This window comes from Balaenoptera borealis (genome assembly GCF_965194805.1).
Source record: "Balaenoptera borealis genome assembly, chromosome: X".
Taxonomy (NCBI): Eukaryota; Metazoa; Chordata; class Mammalia; order Artiodactyla; family Balaenopteridae; genus Balaenoptera; species Balaenoptera borealis.
In genome coordinates this window covers 113,276,348-113,293,934 of record NC_138881.1, presented here as the reverse complement: position 1 = coordinate 113,293,934, position 17,587 = coordinate 113,276,348, and the positions used below count along the sequence as shown (strand labels likewise).

The window sequence follows — 17,587 nt, the reverse complement described above, 5'->3', positions numbered from 1 at the left end:
TTACTAGACACCGCGCCTTCCCCCCTCCCAAGCCAATTCATCTGGTGCTAGGAGCAACTACAATATCAAACCTTCTTCCACCAAATACAGTGAACAAAAAGATAAACCCTTGCTTAGAGATTATTTTAAAAATATTGCTTAATTACCCATTGTTGAAAGGTGCATTGCCAAGGAACTCAAGTCCACTGATTACAAAAACCTGAAAAGTAGGCCCACAAAGTCCCACTACATGTCTAATGGCTCCCTCGGAGGAAGTAGAATGACCTCTGCTTTGAATATGTTTCTAGAGCCTATACAAGGTGCAAACTAAGTTCTAATTTCCAGGGGATGTACGTGAAAATCAATGCCTGCCCTTTTTAGAGATTGTTTTTACCATGTAAATCAAGTCAGCGGCTCTGGCTCTGAAATAACAACCAAGTCACAGATTGCAACAGCATCAAAAATAACAATATTTTAACATCTGAAGAGGGCGGGTCAAGTGGCAAAGGCAACTGAAAGAAAGAATGCCAGAACAGAAAGGAGGTCCTCTCTTGCTCTTAGGTACAAGCTAGACTTTTCAGTAAGAAATAGAAGGCACAACTTAAAAGCTTCCAAGCTATTTTAAAAGGTTCTCTGCAATCAACTAATGGAAAATCCAGAATGATGTTTACCTTATTGTTTTATGACACTTACTAGTGAAGGTAAATTCTGATCTGGCCAAAAAGATTCTGGAATTGGCCAATGTCCAACAGGAACACCAGTCTTAGAGTTAGGTCGCACATAAATGAGCTTATGACAGCTATGCCATGGTTGAGCAGCAAATGAATTGCTTGGCCTGGATGAATCCATAAGTCCATCTAAAAGTTAAACAAAAGACAGACTAAGGCATGAATTTCCTTTCACAGCCTCTGATCTTCTTGTACAGATTTTTCAGTTAAAAGCAAAGTACAAAACAAAACCAAATCAGTGATTCATGAAAGATGGAAGTAAAAAGTGACTCTACTAGGATTTCTGAATGTTCTCTCTAGCAACTCTTTTCATCATCTAATCCACCCCCTCTAATCCAACATCCTGCCCCCCCCAATTCCTTAATTACAACCAAAATATGTAGTTATATGGAAGACTGTTACAAAGTTAGTTTTAAATTTTCTGAGATTTGGACACATAAATTAAACACACTAAATAAACCACAACAGTTATTTTTCCAAATTAGGCAAATGAAATTGTTCATTTCCTGGTATAGTTTTACATTTTTGAATCTGACAAATGGGTCATAAATTCTATTTAGATTTTCTATTTCCAACTAGATGAAAAAAAGTATTCTTTACTAAACAGTTAGACCCAATGACCACAAAGGCAAATTCACCAAAAGGTAGAAGGAATGCTGACAACACAATCTATGTATATAGTTGGGGAGGGAACACAAAGCAAATGCATCAAGTTTATGTGGACTAATTCATTATAGTTTGCCCATCCCACCATTAAAATCCCATGGAAACTGGGCATCGTATAATGCTGAATAATATATCCTGAATGCATTTTAATTATTTGAACTAGCATATTTCATTTGCCCCCGGAAAACAGGACAAGGCAGAGTTACATAACCTTTAAGGGGATGATTCATTAGTCTAAATTATATTTGTAAAAGATATGTGTTAGTGATTTGAGTCTCATTTTTTTCTTCAATATCATTTGATTTACTTAAGCATTACTTTAAACAAGCAATTACTTTAGAGCAGGGGATTTACTGCAGCCCATGGAGCTCTAGAGAATACATGTAATGCTTCAGGGGACCAAGACACACCCCCTAAAGTTGAGCTCACAATTCTGGGGATGTGCATTTTTCTGAGGAGAAAGTTCTTAGCTTTCACCAGAATCTCAAAGGTTAAGAACTCTGGACAAAGGGGAAATGGAGCTAGAAAGAATGTCTGAGCTATTTACGTGACACCATCAAATTGGTTTTCAGTAGGAAAGTTCCCTGTTCACATGAAGGTAATGAACACAAAATTATAGACCTGAGTGGTCAATCGTTACCAATATAACACGTCCTTCCTTTACAACTAATTTAATTACTTTAAAATGGGCTGTGAAGCCTCAGTCTTCTACAGCAGGTGGTTTTTGTTGTTGTTGTTGTTTTTGGTTTTCGTTTTCTGTGGTTTTTTTTTTTGGCCACGCGGCATGTGGGATCTTAGTTCCCTGACCAGGGATAGAACCTGAGCCCTCGGCAATGAAAGCCCGGAGTCTTAACCACTGGACTGCCAGGGAAGTCCCTACAGCAGGTGTTTTTAAATTGGAGTCCAAGAACCCCTGAAATGAAATGCAAAATTATGTGTGTATGTGTTGACCATGTCCACTTTCCTGGGGAGAGGGGTCTCTATTTTTTCTAACAGCTTCTCAAAGGGTTCTGGGGACTAAATAGCAAAAAGGTCAGGAACCACAGGATCCACTGCTTCAGCAAGAAATGTGTGTCTTTCTGCCCCTTTGCACTTACTCCCTTTGCTTCTCCAGGCAGCTACCACTAATTGTGGGCACAGCGATTAAAATGTATGGATCAGATCAGACAAGCACTGTGGTGATGATGGAGTCTAGGTACACATATGTATGTATGTGTGTGTAGGAATGAGGAGAAGCGATGCCCTAGAACAGAGCTCTGAGGAAGCCATGCAATGGGGTATGACTCCCTTTCCCAATACAAAAGTAGCTCTGCTTTCATATTTTGAGATGTTGAAGTTTCTATAAAATCTCATTTGAAGAGAAAAGGTTCTGCAGTTAAAAAGTGGCCAGGAAAATACTGGTGTAGGATCTTATAGAATATTAGCAGTTCCTGGCTAAACACTCACAGATTTCATCAAGATAGCTTGGCGCGTTTGGCGCTCACAAGACCAAAAGCAGATGGCTGGTTAAATGGCACTCTGTAGTCAATCTCCAGATATTTCATGAATAGAGAAGTGAAGAATTCAGTGTCATCCCAAGACTGGGACCAGGAATATGAAATGGGTAGGGAAAAGGGAGAATTTTCTGAGGAAGATTTGACATTGAATTAAAGCTAGAATTTGGCTACCTGAAATGTATCCACAGGCAATGAATGAATGGTAGTTGTTTGGATGGATGTTTGTAACCACTTGATTGTGTGTGGCTAGTGAAGACTGCGTCTATTGCGATTAGTTCAATGTTTTCTCAACTTCAGATCACTCTCCTATATAACACTTTAAGGTTAAAAAAAAAAAGGGTTATCTACTGTACCTTCTCCAATAGGAAGTGGATCTGGTCCCGTTTTTTCAAAGTTAATAACTACACCACTCTGAACTTTTTGAACTAAAGATTCTAAACATTGATTCAACATTCTCTGTGTTCTAACACAGTAGGAGCGACCTATACCAGAAGGAAAAACAAATAGTACAAGTTTTATCAAATAAAACACTACTTAACAATACAAGCATCTGAAATCCTAAAATACAACTTGAAATCATCAAAACTACACTGGCAGCAAACATCACACTGATGATGAGCTTAAGCAGCAGAGTTGAAAGATTCAGAAGGAAAAGAAGTAAAGACTGGATGTGGCATTTAAGAAAAACGGTGCTCTGCTGCCCTGAATTTTTCCTTTAGAAATAGTAAATATTGCCAATACCTCCTGTGACCTCACACATCTGTGTGATGGCAGATTCATCAGTTGGTACACTCCCTAGCTGCTCTGGTTCAGTAGAAGCCAATCCAGGCAAACGCAACACCAGGGCAAATAACCTTTGATCCCAACGAAAAGGTTCTTTGGTTAGTTCACTTCCAGGCAGAGGAGAATTCAAAGGCAGATGAAGCTGATAAGGCAAAATTGGAAAAGTTTCATCATAACAACCCATACAAAAATGAAGACAGTTCAAGAGTTATAGAGTTCACCTTTCTTTGATGTTGTCAATAAAATGAGGCAATCTTTCAAGGATTACCAAGATGGAACGTTTGATCAAACTTATTCTTAACTGAAAGAGCTGCATGTTCTCTGCCATTTAAACGAAATTTGAAAAAATGAAATCTCACCTCTTCTTGAACACCAGCAGTACTTGTTAACTTGTTTCCATCTGTGATGGTAATTAAAATAGATGGTTCTAAAAAAAATGGATTTCTCCCCTAAAATACATTTAAGAAGTATTAGAGCTGTGTAAAGTAATAACATTGTATTTCAACTTTTACATTTGCCTCGCCTGTGATCTTTCAAGTGTGTGATCAAATTTGCCTGGATCAATAAGAAGGAAAAGATTAGGGACTGAAGTGGGTGGGAATCAAAATAACAATCCCTGCAGAGGTAACATTCAGAATAAACGGAGGAATTCTTATAATTCAGGAACCACCCCAAACTATAACATCCAAATCCCCCTCTCCCTCTGCTTTCCAAGTAATCATAAAAGAAAGATATTAAAGGGATTATAATGGCAGCATCCCCCACACCCGTGTATCATTCAGAATCCTGGCACAGTGAGGGGGACGTTAGTGACTTATGCTCTGCAAGCTGGCCAGGGACTGGTTATTGTGAGCAGAGCTTTTACAGTAGGAAAGTGTAATGATAGCATCAGCAAATGCTATTCTGCCTTCCTCTTATACTAGAGCTTTTTCGTTGAATTGAGAGGGACGAGGGACTTAAGGACTCTGAAAGTTTCTCTTCAATTGTCTTGTTCCAATATTTCTCAGCAATTTATTCATCCCATGATAGCTGATGATCTGATGCGTAGGCAATTTTAACTATTTTATGGTCAAGCCACATACAAGACTCCCCCAAAAGGATTTTTGTTAAAGTATGTATTTAAAAGATACATGGACCTCCTTTTGGACGTTATAAAAAGGAGCAGAAAACTTGGTAGCCATGCCCAATCTTAAATTCTTACCCCAAGTCACCAAAATAAATTAGCTATACTCACTCAAAAATTTTTTTACCTGTCCATAATTGTCTATTCCAGATATTAATCTATTGAGATTTAACAAATCAAATGAGGATCTTAGAGCCTGACCAAGAGTAGTCAGTCCAGAAGCCTGAAGATTTTTTAGTTCACTCATGAATGTTGCGTGATTTTCCTTCCAACCAGCCTGAAAACCAAACATTTACAAAGAAATTCTCAGTTATACAATGAACGATATATAAAGTGCAAACAACCACCAAATAGCAAGTATCAAACCTCTAACAAATTAATAATTCCTTAATCTAATTCTATTCTATATCTCGACTGATGAAGTGGAACAAAAGCAGGCCATTAGGTTCAGAAAGATCTGCATTCAGTCCATTATGGCTGGAGGGCTTTGGCTCAAGAAGTCTAGTTTGCTATTCAGGCTCAATCAAACCTACCAAAACACCTCAGTATTTACCTTAGTTTGGCACTGAGGATGAGCACAGAGTACGGGGCAGAGGAAGGAGTAATTTTTTAAATGCATCGTCCTTGATAGAGACAATTAGCTATTGAGTGTCTGATTTACATGAACTTTTCTAACCAAGATTTTTTTCTCCCAAACAATATTTTCACTTTAAACAAGAGTATAGGTGGAATTATAGGAATGGAGCCACAACTATGTGGAGACAATCCTTCTGGCATCTTTAAGCATTCAGAAAGGCGCAAATCTGGAATAGGGGAGAAAGAAAAGAAACAAAAAGTTTTGACAAAGAAGCAGCATCGCCTAGGCACCCCCAGCAGCTATGAACAGCAGCAAAGAACCAAAGACCCAAGGTCAACAGCCAACATGCTCTGATTGAATCATTTGTAGAATGGAAGGAAAGGACCACGTTGACTGGTCAGCAATGTGGTTATAAAGACAAAGCAGCACAAAACGCCAAGAAGAGAAGCCAAAAGAAGATGGCAGCTAACAGTAGGTCACAGAGGAATCGGCCAGCAAAGGAGACAGTAGACAGCACAGCCTGGCAACTTTGTGGGACGAACGGCCACCTGAGTCTTGGTAGCCCTGCGGGCAGTAGTGTAATATGTTGAAGGTTCAAGTCACGCCAACCAGACCAGTAGAGCTAGAGGTGGAAAGCTAGCGCAAATAATGCAGAGCTAAACGAAATGACTGAAGTTTCATGTTCAGCTAAAGACCATTATCCACACAACTAGAGCAAACGCTATCTTTTCTAGTTTCATAGCCTCCTAAAGCAATCTGGGTCAGAGTGACTGAAAGGCAGAAAAGGGGCCCATTGCCTGTACCCTACTATGAAGTATATGCATGACCTTGAGCAAACCTGTCATCTCTTAGGACCTAAGTTTCATTATCTGAAAATGAAGAGGATTAGATAAACAGGGATACTGTGTAAGGCTGTGCATGTTACAACCCTGGAGAGCCATTCACATTGTGACCCATGAGAATGGCGCCCCCTAGGCTTGAACAGTTTGCAACGTCCATAACCATACAAGGTGAAGGTGATCCTGGTTAAGATCCTTTCCAGTCCAATAGTCTGGATTCTGTGAAATTAAAAATGTGCTTTTAGGGACTTCCCTGGTGGCGCAGTGGTTGAGAATCTGCCTGCCAAAGCAGGGGACACGGGTTCAAGCCCTGGTCTGGGAAGATCCCACCTGCTGTGGAGCAACTAAGCCTGCGAACCACAACTACTGAGCCTGTGCGCCTAGAGCCCGTGCTCCACAACAAAAGAAGCCACCGCAATGAGAAGCCCGCACACCGCAACGAAGAGTAGCCCCGGCTCACCGCAACTAGAGAAAGCCCGCGTGCAGCAACGAAGACCCAACACAGCCAAAAATAAAATTAATTAATTAATTAATTTTTTTAAAATGTGAGTTTCCTCTTTGTGTGTGTGTGTGTTTCCTAACATATCCTGTAAGTCAAAGGATCTAAAGGTAGAAACTTTCCATGTATTATTCCTTTGGCCAGACTGTATATAAGACTTATAGTAGCTGGGAAAAGTAGAGGATGGGAATAATTCCTTGTGGCCCAAGGAAAATCTTACTGAACTAGACAAACTAAACTTTTGTTAAAAGGAAGGATTATGATTTGAATTGTCCTCATCAAATACCTAGAAATATCAGCAGGTGATTATAAATCACACTGAGTTCAAAACTTAGCTTTCTTATTTGGGGTAGAAGAGAAGGTCTACGGCTGCAGGTGAGGGAGAGGGATAGTATCAGTTCTTTCCTTTATTTATCCAACAAAGTTTTATGGACCAACTATGCTATGCTGGGCAGAATGCTACATGCTGGAGATATCAAGAGGAATTAGCCCTTGAGGAGTTCCTGCCGCAAAGGAATAAGGAATGCAGTTATGGAGACGGAAAGAACAAATGACCAGGGAGTTAGGGAAGGCTTGTCACAGAAGACGGGGCATTTGAAGAAGTCTAATGGCATGAGGAGAAGATCATGGGATCCCCACACTGATGTGAGGAGTGGAGGGGGCAGGGCAAAGGAAGAGAACAGAGTTTATAAAAGGACGGGGCTTCCTGGGGAACCGCAAGTAATTTGATTATCATCACTCTGAGTACGCAGCAGGAGGCAGAGCTGATAAGCTGGGCTCTGACTATAACGTGCTGTGTACACTGTGCTCAGTAGTCTGGATTTTATCTGTTGGCCCTGGGAATGACTTGAGGTTTTTAATTAGGGGCGTGGCATGATCAGATCTGTATTTTAGCAAGATCGTTCTGCTGGGAGTTGGAGAATAAATTGTGGGGTGCAGGGGAAGCTGAAGCTTGAGGCAGGGAAACTGGTTTGGAGAATGTTGCAATAGCTTATGAGAAAAGTGATGAAAGCCTGAGCGAGGGCAGCGGGGATGGAGAGGAGGCTGCAGATTAAAGAAGTATTTCAGAGGTGGAGTCAGAAGGATTTAGTAGCTAATTAGGGGCATGGGTGAGGGAGAAAAAGGGTCATACATTAGGTTGAGTTCTCTTGCTTGGGCAAGCCTGTGAATGGTGGGGTCTTTCACCCAGAAGCCACTTTACAAAGTTGACTTTTTTTTTTTTTTTCAGAACGGCTTCATTTAGCAATCTAACTTCTACACTGTACACTCAGAGTTATATCTGCAGCGAGTGCTGAACTCCTGAGAGCCACAAGATAGTTCAAGGCATGACTAAAGAAAAATCAGTGAACTACTTGATCTGGTAAAGGGTTGGGATAAGGTTTGAGTACCACCTAAGCAAGCACCCTATAACTCATCTGTGTTTAAAATAATGTGTCCTAATTGTCACTAATCAATCTGTCAGAATGTTTGCTCTTTAAAATTTCCTTTCTAATATGAATTGAAAACATTTTACAAATTGTTTCTGCACCTGAATCACTGGCATTCAATTTTTAGGTCAATTCCAATCCTTTGCAATGAATTAGACAATACTTGAAATTTGAATGCTATTCCTATCTCAGTACTACACAGTGCATGGGCTACATTTACAACCCAAAGCAATAAACTTCTTGGTAGCAGTTTAGCTCCTTCAAGAGAAGAATTAATGCCCCTAAATCCAGTCCTCAGAATGCTGAAGGGGAAAAAAGGCCTACAGAGTAATTTAAATATCTAGAGAACCTTATTAATGCGAAAAATTCTTCCAAAAAGATAATTATTAGTTCTAGTGGGAGAAAGTATATGTTTATATTCTTCATTCATTGCTTGCAGTTGATTTTTTCATAAATGAATTCAGGACAGCCCGTTGACCTTCTTAATACAGTCTTTTCTTTCAAGTAACTCCAAAGATATCCTACTCTCATGTCAGTAAAACCTTTACTCCTGATAATAACTTCCATACATTTTTATGGAGCTTTACAGCTTACAAAGCATTTTCATACTTCACATTTGCCCAAGACAATCCTATAAAATAGGCATGGTATTACCATCCTTATTTTGTTTTAACAGACCAGGAGGAAGTAAGACTTGAGTATGTCTTGTTTGTTGGGGGGATAGTGGATAGTCAGAGAGGCACCGTCTGGAGCTGCACTATCTGATCCAGTAGCCCCCCAGTCACTGAGAACTTGAAACATGGCTAGTCTGACTTGAGATGTGATATAAATGTAAAATACACATGGGATGTTGAGGACTTAGAACAACAACAAAGAAGAATGAAGATATCTCATTATTTATTTTTCGATTGATTGCATGTTGAAGTGATAATGTTTTGAATGCTTTTAGGTAAATAAAGTATATTACTAAAAGTGTCACCTGTGGCTACTAGAAAATTTGAAATGCTGTGTATGGCTGGCATTATATATCTATTGGACAGAGATCATCTAGAGGGAACTGAAGGTCAGGCAGAACTTGGCCTTGCTTCAGCAGAAAATAGACTCATTACAGATTCCAAGGCTGGGAGAAACAGGATCAAACAGTGTCTCAGGAAGGTCAGTCTGGCAGTGAATTATAGGATAGACTGGAGAAGGAGAAGCTGTAGTCAGGAAAAATAAGCTAGGAGGTTAGAATAGGCATCTAGGCCTGAGGAAGGGGTTAACTGAGAAACATTTTGAACCACCAAGATAGGACTTGGTGACAGACAGACCATAGGCCTAAATGAGACAGAGTAACAGATGATTACAAAACTTCTAACCTGAGATGACTAAAGAATAAAGGTTTAGGACAAAGGAAAAACCTGGGGTGAATGAAATCCTAAACTAAGAGTTTACTGTCTTCACAGGTCAAGTTTTTAAAGCCTCCCAGAAGTAAAGTGAGAATAATGATGATGATGATAAATAATAATCATAGGTAATATTAATCAGTGCCTATGTGTCAGGAACTCACTTATGCTAAGCAGAGCATTTTATATCTATCCTTCTCATCTGAGCCTCATAACCACCCCATGAAGTAGGTGCTATTATTATGTCCATTTATAGATTAGCACACTGAGGCTCAGAGAGGATAAGCAACTTGTCCAGGTCAAAACAACTAATAAATGACACAGCCAGGATTTGAACCCAGGTAGCCTAACTTTAGAACCCACCAATGTAAATCACTATACTAGAGATTGTTCTACCTATTCTACATATTCACCTCATAGACATGTCTCATTATACTAGCTTAAAGGTTTATAAGTTTAATGGAATTTCCAAATTTCATTAATTTAAGCCTACTTTCCCTGATGTCAGAACGCAGACCAGTTCGGTGTGGGGAGCAGTGAATTAGGACTTGGAAGACCCTGGTCTAATCCTGGCTGTAACTAACTAGCAAAACAAGTGGTCCAGAGTAAGTCGTTTCCCCTTACTGGGGCTGTTTCGTCACCTAAGCAATGAAAAAACTGAAAACCAACTCTAAGGTCCCTTCCAGTTTTCATATCCTAGCATTCCATACCTTGTATCCATCCTTTATATAAATCTGACTTACAGAAAGAAAATGCCTCATATCTTAATAAATATGCTAATTCAGGTCTGGTTTAAATTTGTATAGCCAACTAAAGACATCTTTGAATATCAGCAGGAAGAGTATGGGCCTTTCAGTCTGTCAATGACTTGGGTTCTCCCCGCAGCTCTACGGACTAGCCCACTAGCCTTTTATTCCCTACTCATACCACCACAAAAAGGAGAGAGTCTGTACTCCTTTCCTCAGAAGGGCAAAGCCTAAAAGAAATACTTTCTACTACCCTCTGCACCCCTATTTCCATGTCCTTATCTGGTATGTTCTCTGCCATATGGTGTTTAAAGGGTAGGTTTTGCCCCTATGACAGAACTATAGTGGAGGTCTGTCAACATGCAAACTATTTGGAAGCTTTTTATGAACACACATCTAAGTTATACCCTCCAGTCTAGCTTTTCTCAGGAATAACGCTGTTACTTAGAATTCTGGCTGGCTCCTGTGTCTTATTTCTCCATTGGTGTCAATGGAGGAGGGAAAGGTAGGGGTGCTATTTAATGGCTCCCCCAAACCTCAGCATCCGAACACTTGTCCTTCCTAAACTTCATCCCATTTCGGCAGGACCATTTCTCTGATTCATTGATTTTTATTTTATTTTTATTTTTTAAAATGAAGAACCCTTTCCTCCAAGGAAATCTTGCCAGGAAGTATAAACAAGTAAAAGAGATAAAAACAGATCAACTGTCCTTGAAGAGGATGTGGCAGGAGCACTCGGGAGCCAGAGGGCCATGTGGCAGTGGTGTTAGGGCCCTTTCTGTAAACGCCTGTTCTATCTCTGAAGGTCACTTGCAATCCTTTTCCAAAATATAAATGATCGTGTTAGACTCAGTATATAGTGCAGATTTAATGAACACGGTATTAACTTCTCCATCCAAGGTAACTGAAAAACATTTTTTAGGGCAGCTGCATCTAGCTTTCCACAGAAGAAGCGCCCCTTAAAAGACCATATAAATGGAATATGTAAAAATAAAAAAACAGTTGAATAGTTAAAATCCTCTAGGGTGACAGCTCCTGAAAGAGAATGGCAGTGAATCTTTTCAAACAGCAAAAATAATCCTTCTCTATTACAGATTGTCACAAGCCAGGCTCTCACATGCAGCGAGAGAACCTCTCACTGGAAGGGCATCACTTGCTCTGTCCCTCTGACTGGGTGCTGAGCCACTGCACTAACCCATTTTGGGCAAATGCACCCGAAAGCCTCTTTGGACCTTAGCCTGAAGAGCAGTTCAATTCAATCCAAGGCTTCCTAGCTTGTTAGCAAGCCCTTCACAATGAATAAAAAGCCTCACTGGATTGCAGAGTGAAAATACATGTTGTTTCCCTCTCCTTGACAAGACTTTTTAACTTCTATTAAAGGAAATGAAATCAGCCTGGTAATATTTGCCCTTCATAAACTCATATAGAGGGCTATCCCGAACCTTGGGCTCTTCTTCTAGGTGCTTACAAACAAGATGATTAACGGATTTAAGTATTTTCCCAGATGTTGCAAGTTAAAGCCAAAGAGTCTAAATTTAGCAGGGCCATCATTTCTCTTGTTGAAAGATAAACTATTTTCCTTTTTCCATCTGCTCTTCACAAGTTGGGGGAAACTTGCTCTGCAACAACCCAGACAATTTGAATAAATCAACTTCAACGGCATTTTTCAACTAACTTAACTTTCTTCTCCAATTTAACATTCTATCATCTTTGTCATCACAAACTGTTCTTGTGTTGGTAAAGTGACCAGTGGGACAGGATGACATGAAAAATAAGAAGCCCTGCTTTTCCAATCAACTCTCTCTCCTGAGAAGACAAATGACTTTTCCCTTGGTCTTTGCCCTTAGCTTTATATGGAATATTTGTGTGAGTTAAAAGTTTTCAACTTCGAGAATTTTCTTCTCACAACTAAAATGGACTCCAATTCTGATACATATAAGATGAGGTTTACTTGCCCTTTTAGGTAAACAGAACACTGTAACAGCTGAAATCACTTTAATATGTTCAAATGTCTTTTTTTTCAGTATTTTATTTTATTTTATTTTTTGTGTGTGTCTCCATATAAAACGTCTTTTTAAATTGTGTTTACAGCTAGAGCACTTTAAAGGAGGTTGTTAAAACCATGAAATACACATTAGGCAGACGCTATATCATTGAAAGAATAGGATTGTCTCGCTTCTTGTATCAACTTTGAAAACTCTTCTTGCACTATATCTTCTGACCCTATCTGACGCAATATTTTTCCCTTACTACTCTAGCAATTTGGTCTGATTTCACTTTTTTTTGTGGTTTTCTCACTTGACTCAAGGTACTGATACAGTTCTAGGTTCAAAGGAGACATTCTATTATTCTGTGTTTTATGTGTACTAATAAAGCTCTCTCTTGTAAAATTACTTGTTTTAAGACTATCCAGTTCTCAGGACAGGAATAAAGACGCAGACGTAGAGAATGGACTTGAGGACACGGGGAAGGGGAAAGGTAAGCTGGGACGAAGTGAGAGAATGGCATTGACATATATACACTACCAAATGTCAAATAGATGGCTAATGGGAAGCAGCCGCATAGCACAGGGAGATCAGCTCGGTGCTTTGTGACCACCTAGAGGCGTGGGATAGGGAGGGTGGGAGGGAGTGGCAAGAGGGAGGAGATATGGGGATATATGTATATGTATAGCTGATTCACTTTGTTATACAGCAGAAACTAACACACCATTGTAAAACAATTATACTCCAATAAAGATGTTAAAAAAAAAAACAAAACAGAATATCCAGTTCTCTTGGATTCCTTTTTGTCAAATTTACTTCCCCAGGGGCACTTCTTAGTGTCCTGAACTTGCTAAGATACTCGAAGCCCATTTTATTTGATTACATCAGTTCTCTTCCAGAGAACTCTGAATGTTATCATTCTGTGGTTGAGTCCACCAATTTTCATCCATAAGCTTCAGGAAATACTACCAGCCAAGACCACAAAAAAGAAATCTAGCTTACTTGAGTCTTCTACTTTTTAAAAAAATTCTTAGAAATTGACCCCCTAATATATTGCAGAAACTTATTTGACAGTCTGTGGCCTGCTGAATTGTTTTTTCAGCAGATGGTTAAAGACTCTCATAACCACATATTTTTAAGTAAACCAGGCAAAGACATGATTCAGTTTGATTCCACCCTCACAAAGTTCACCATTTTGTGTTACTGGTCTCTTTAAGATACCTAGGATGAGGGGTTTTTTTTTTTAGTGGATTAACAATCATAAGGATTAGTCTAAAATATCTGCAAAATTCATTTATGACTTTTCAATTCTTACCCAAGGGAATTAAGATAAAATTATGAAGTAGCACACCTCTCAGAGTTCATGTGAAAGCATAAGATCAAAAGAAATTTGATCTTCACCAGAGGACGCTAACATGTAGAAACCAAATTTTCTCCTCTGTCCAAGAGGCAACTGAACTGTTACTGAAAGAAAAATACCATAGAGTTGCAAAGAATTTACCAAACAACTCGGTCAGATATAAATGTTAAGTTTCCTCTTTCACTCCGAGTTCATTTCAACTGTAGCTACTGACCAATACTCATTATTAGAAAAACAAAAACAAAAACAAAAATCAACCAACCAACCAAACAAACAAAATAACGCTATCATGCAGAGCACATGTTCAATTGCTTAGGTTTGGGGTTCTGATAGGAGATATTTTTATGAACACATACACAAGATAAAAATCAACAAAAGTGGCCTTGGAAAATACACAAGGACAGGAGTGAGACTAAGCCACCCAAACATTACAGAAAGAGTTGAAGAGAGGAGAGCGCAGAATGGCCATTCCTTACTTTCTAAAGATCTTATGGCATCTCTTTCCTCCAGACTAATTCTTTTTAAAAAATTCTCTCAAAAATTTTGTATGAGCTGTTTTTTACATTATAAAAGTAACGCACATTCATTGTTAAAAATCCCAACAGAAATACAAAGTTAGTCTATCTCTTCACCAAATTGTCAGTTCCACTATTCAGAGGTAACCATTGCTAGGAATCTGTCCTGAACGTTAAACTGTTGGCAGCAAGCAGAAATGACTCCAATAAGATGAAGTGACATTTACCAATAAGATGGAGTGCCCGATTTAACCAGTAGGTACGTGATACAGCACTTTGACCACTTACAGAAACTGTTTTCTAAAATTTAAAGCAATTTAGGGACTTCCCTGGCGGTCCAGTGGTTAAGACTCCGTGCTTCCACTTCAGGGGGCGCAGGTTCACTCCCTGGCTGGGGAACTAAGATTCCGCATGCCATGCGGCGCAGCGCCCCACCCCCCCCAAAAAATTAAAGCAATTCTGAAATACCCCTGACGTCCCAGCCAGAATTATTCCACTTCCTGCCTTTCAGTTATACAATTCTCTCCTGACTTTTTTCAGAAGGAATAGTGGAAATAATCTAGTCTAATCCCTTCGTTTTACAGATAAGAAAACTGACACGTAGAAGGTTATGTGACTTGCCCAGGGTCATGTGTCTAATCAGTAGCTACCAGACAGGCTATCCTATGACCACTTTTTCAAATCTAATTTTTATGAAAGTACCTAGGAAGACTTTAAATAGACTTCTAACATATAGCTCAAAAACTTCACTATGAAATGGAATTTACAATGTCTATACACACGTAAGCTTTTAAGAAAAAGGAGCGCTTTGCTCCAAACATCTTGCACGTTCTCCTACGAGACATACAACAGGAGGGACCCCCAACTTTCCAATGTCACGGCTGTATTAAAGACTAGATATTCTCCCTGGAATCCCATTATCCACTGTCTAGCTGCGTGGGCTCCCTTCCACAGAGACAAAGGCAGAGAGGGACTGGTTAGATAAACGGCAGGGCTTCCCGGCATCTTGAGGCCAATTTAAATCAAAACATCTTGGTCTGGTTCAGGCTAATCAACCACTAAAGGTCAGAGTCCAGCTCTCTCCCCCTTCCTCCTGCAACTCCTCATCATTATAACAGCATTTAAAGCACCTTCTGTCACATCCTCCCCCTCAAGTCACACCCTTGCTGGCATGCTTTCGGTTCATTTTCTCTCCTCCCCCAGGCCTCCGGCTCCTCTGGCTCTCTCTCTCTTCTCCCTTTGGTTAACTGATGGTCTAAGAGTTGGCATCAGGAGTGGGGAGACAAACTCAGGGGGTGGAAGAGAGAGGTCTGGCTGAAGGGCAGGGCTCCTGTGGGGAAATGATGGGAAATACGTTTATACAGACACATGGAGCAGGTCCTAGAGAGCTCAGAATGGCAGACTGAGCAATTTTGACTTGATTCCATAGGCACTGGGGAGTCTCTGAAGGCTTATGAGTGGGGGAGTGATACGATGAAACCATCTTTTTTTAGAAAGTTAGCAGTTGGTATGGGTAGAGAGTAGGAATTTGGGAAGCACTTGGAAGACTACATAAGAAGGTTGTTATAGTGGCCAAAGCATAGAAGTCAGGACCTGGACTGAAGTGTTGGCAGCAGACATTGAGTTGAAGGAACATATGTAAGGGACATCGCAAAGGGATAGGCCTCAGAAAAAGATGGAAGGACAGGATCAAAGCTGAATAATGTCCACCTTGCAATCCTGAGCGACTAAAAGATGGGGAATATAGAAGAGGGGATAGTTTTAGAGCCATAAGGAGGTCTGTTTGACATGCTAACTGTGAGCTGATGGCAGGATAGACAGGCAAGTGGAGAGATGTCCCGTCGTCAGCTAGCGATGCCTGGGTGAGAAGCTGAAGTTGGGGAGTAGAAGGAATATTTGAAATCATGAATGAGGTAGGATGCATTCAGCAAGGGAAAGAATTTGGCAGATAGGGAAAGAATTATCAGAGAGAGGGGTGGAGAAACAGAATGGAGGAGGTGATAAGTTTCTGGAAGGAAGAAGCATTAACAGTTTCAAATATAGGCAAGGACAAAAAGAATAAACATTAGTAAATTAGCCCAAGTAGCTATATAGTAAATCCTAAGACCTTAATAAACTATATTTACTTTCCTCAGTAATACTACTCCCTACTCACACAAACAAATGTTTTGAGCCTTTCGTTCAATAGCATTCAAGTCCAGAGTTTGGTTCTTAGTACTAAGTTTAGTGAACTATTCGACTTAACAGGGCAGGATATAACTAACGAAAGAGCAGGTGCATATGGCTGAAGATACAGGCACATATATATTAAGATAATCACGCACATATGGTTTAAGATACAGAATTCAATTTTTTCTACGAACATCTGGCACATCTGGCACAAAAGCCTTCGTGTAACTTTTCTCTGGTTAAGACCCCAGTGGCTAAGTTGGCAGCACCTCCAATCCTCTGAAATTCATCCCTTACCAACGTAACTAAGCAGGAAGCGGGGGAAAAAGCTATCTGCCTATGGCAGGGGTGTGGCTTGAGGAGAGTGGGAGATCTGGCTGAAATGAGGAGCGGACCATTAGATCAGGCACAGGCTGATAGATAAAACTCGGCGAAGGCAGTATGGCGTACTCAGGCCTTTTACAAAATGGCTTCTGCCTCTCCCACAGGTTGTGGATTAAAGGAAACTAAATGGCTACTCTGGAGTACACTGACTGTCTTTCTTTTCCCTACAAGAGAAACATTTATCAGGAGAGTGACAGGGTGAAGATGATGTATCAATTTCTGGAGGCCATTAGATCGCCAAAAACCACCCTGTTGCTTTCTCAAGCCTACCGTTCTTCCCACGGGGCCTACTCGGCCTAGGCCCCAGTGCTCAACCTCTACTCCCCAACTATCTCAAGTTCCATCAACTGAGAGTCCCAACAACTCCATCTCTTTCCCTGAGTAGGGGCATAACTGTGATATCAAAGACCAAAGTGTTTCACAAACAAATGCACCATGCTATTCACCTACAAAGAATCAGAGAAATAATAAAAATGGTAACACTAGCAGTAGTCATTTTCATTCATCGAGTGCTTGCTCTAGTATCAAACACTGTTATATCAAAAGCAACTATAAATAACAGCATGACAATTCTGTCTAAAAAACATGATTCCAGGACATATACCATAATGAGAAAATACCACTGAGAAATTATTAAAAGGAATATTCTACCATAGTTGATAGGGAAAGTGAAGTGGCTCGTTACTTAAGACTTCGGAATAGAGACAGACCTGGGTTACTATTCAGTTGTGTTACTTAACCTCTCTGGCCCCCAGTTTCCTTATCTGTTAAGTGGGGATAATAATAGTACCTGTGATGTAGGCTGGTTGGGAAGATAAATGAAATAAGCACTGTACATTCATTGGCACATTGCCCTGTACATAAGCATTATTCAATAAATGTCAGCTGCTATTATTAGAAAGCTATTATATTATTGTTCATTATTA

The 17,587-nt window shown here is 40.0% G+C and overlaps 1 protein-coding gene across 13 annotated transcripts in view; it reads right to left on the bottom strand.

Moving 5' to 3' along the window:
* The window catches only part of LOC309620999 (integrator complex subunit 6-like), a 55,122-nt gene that overhangs the window by 22,505 nt on the left and 15,030 nt on the right, over positions 1-17,587 (bottom strand). For 11 of the 13 annotated variants that reach the window (XR_014239735.1, XM_082377832.1, XM_082377829.1 and 8 more), the window contains 5 exons: positions 4,903-5,052; positions 4,012-4,101; positions 3,611-3,794; positions 3,223-3,351; positions 673-836 (listed from right to left, as the gene is read on the bottom strand). The exons of 1 other annotated variant lie outside the window; for it this stretch is intronic. Coding sequence is in view for 11 of the 12 variants with exons in the window: in XM_082377832.1 (XP_082233958.1) it covers positions 673-836; positions 3,223-3,351; positions 3,611-3,794; positions 4,012-4,101; positions 4,903-5,052 (717 nt within the window). In the remaining variant the exon portion in view is untranslated. The remainder of the gene's footprint in view (positions 1-672; positions 837-3,222; positions 3,352-3,610; positions 3,795-4,011; positions 4,102-4,902; positions 5,053-17,587) is intronic. One more of the 13 variants, XM_082377836.1, reaches the window with a different exon arrangement.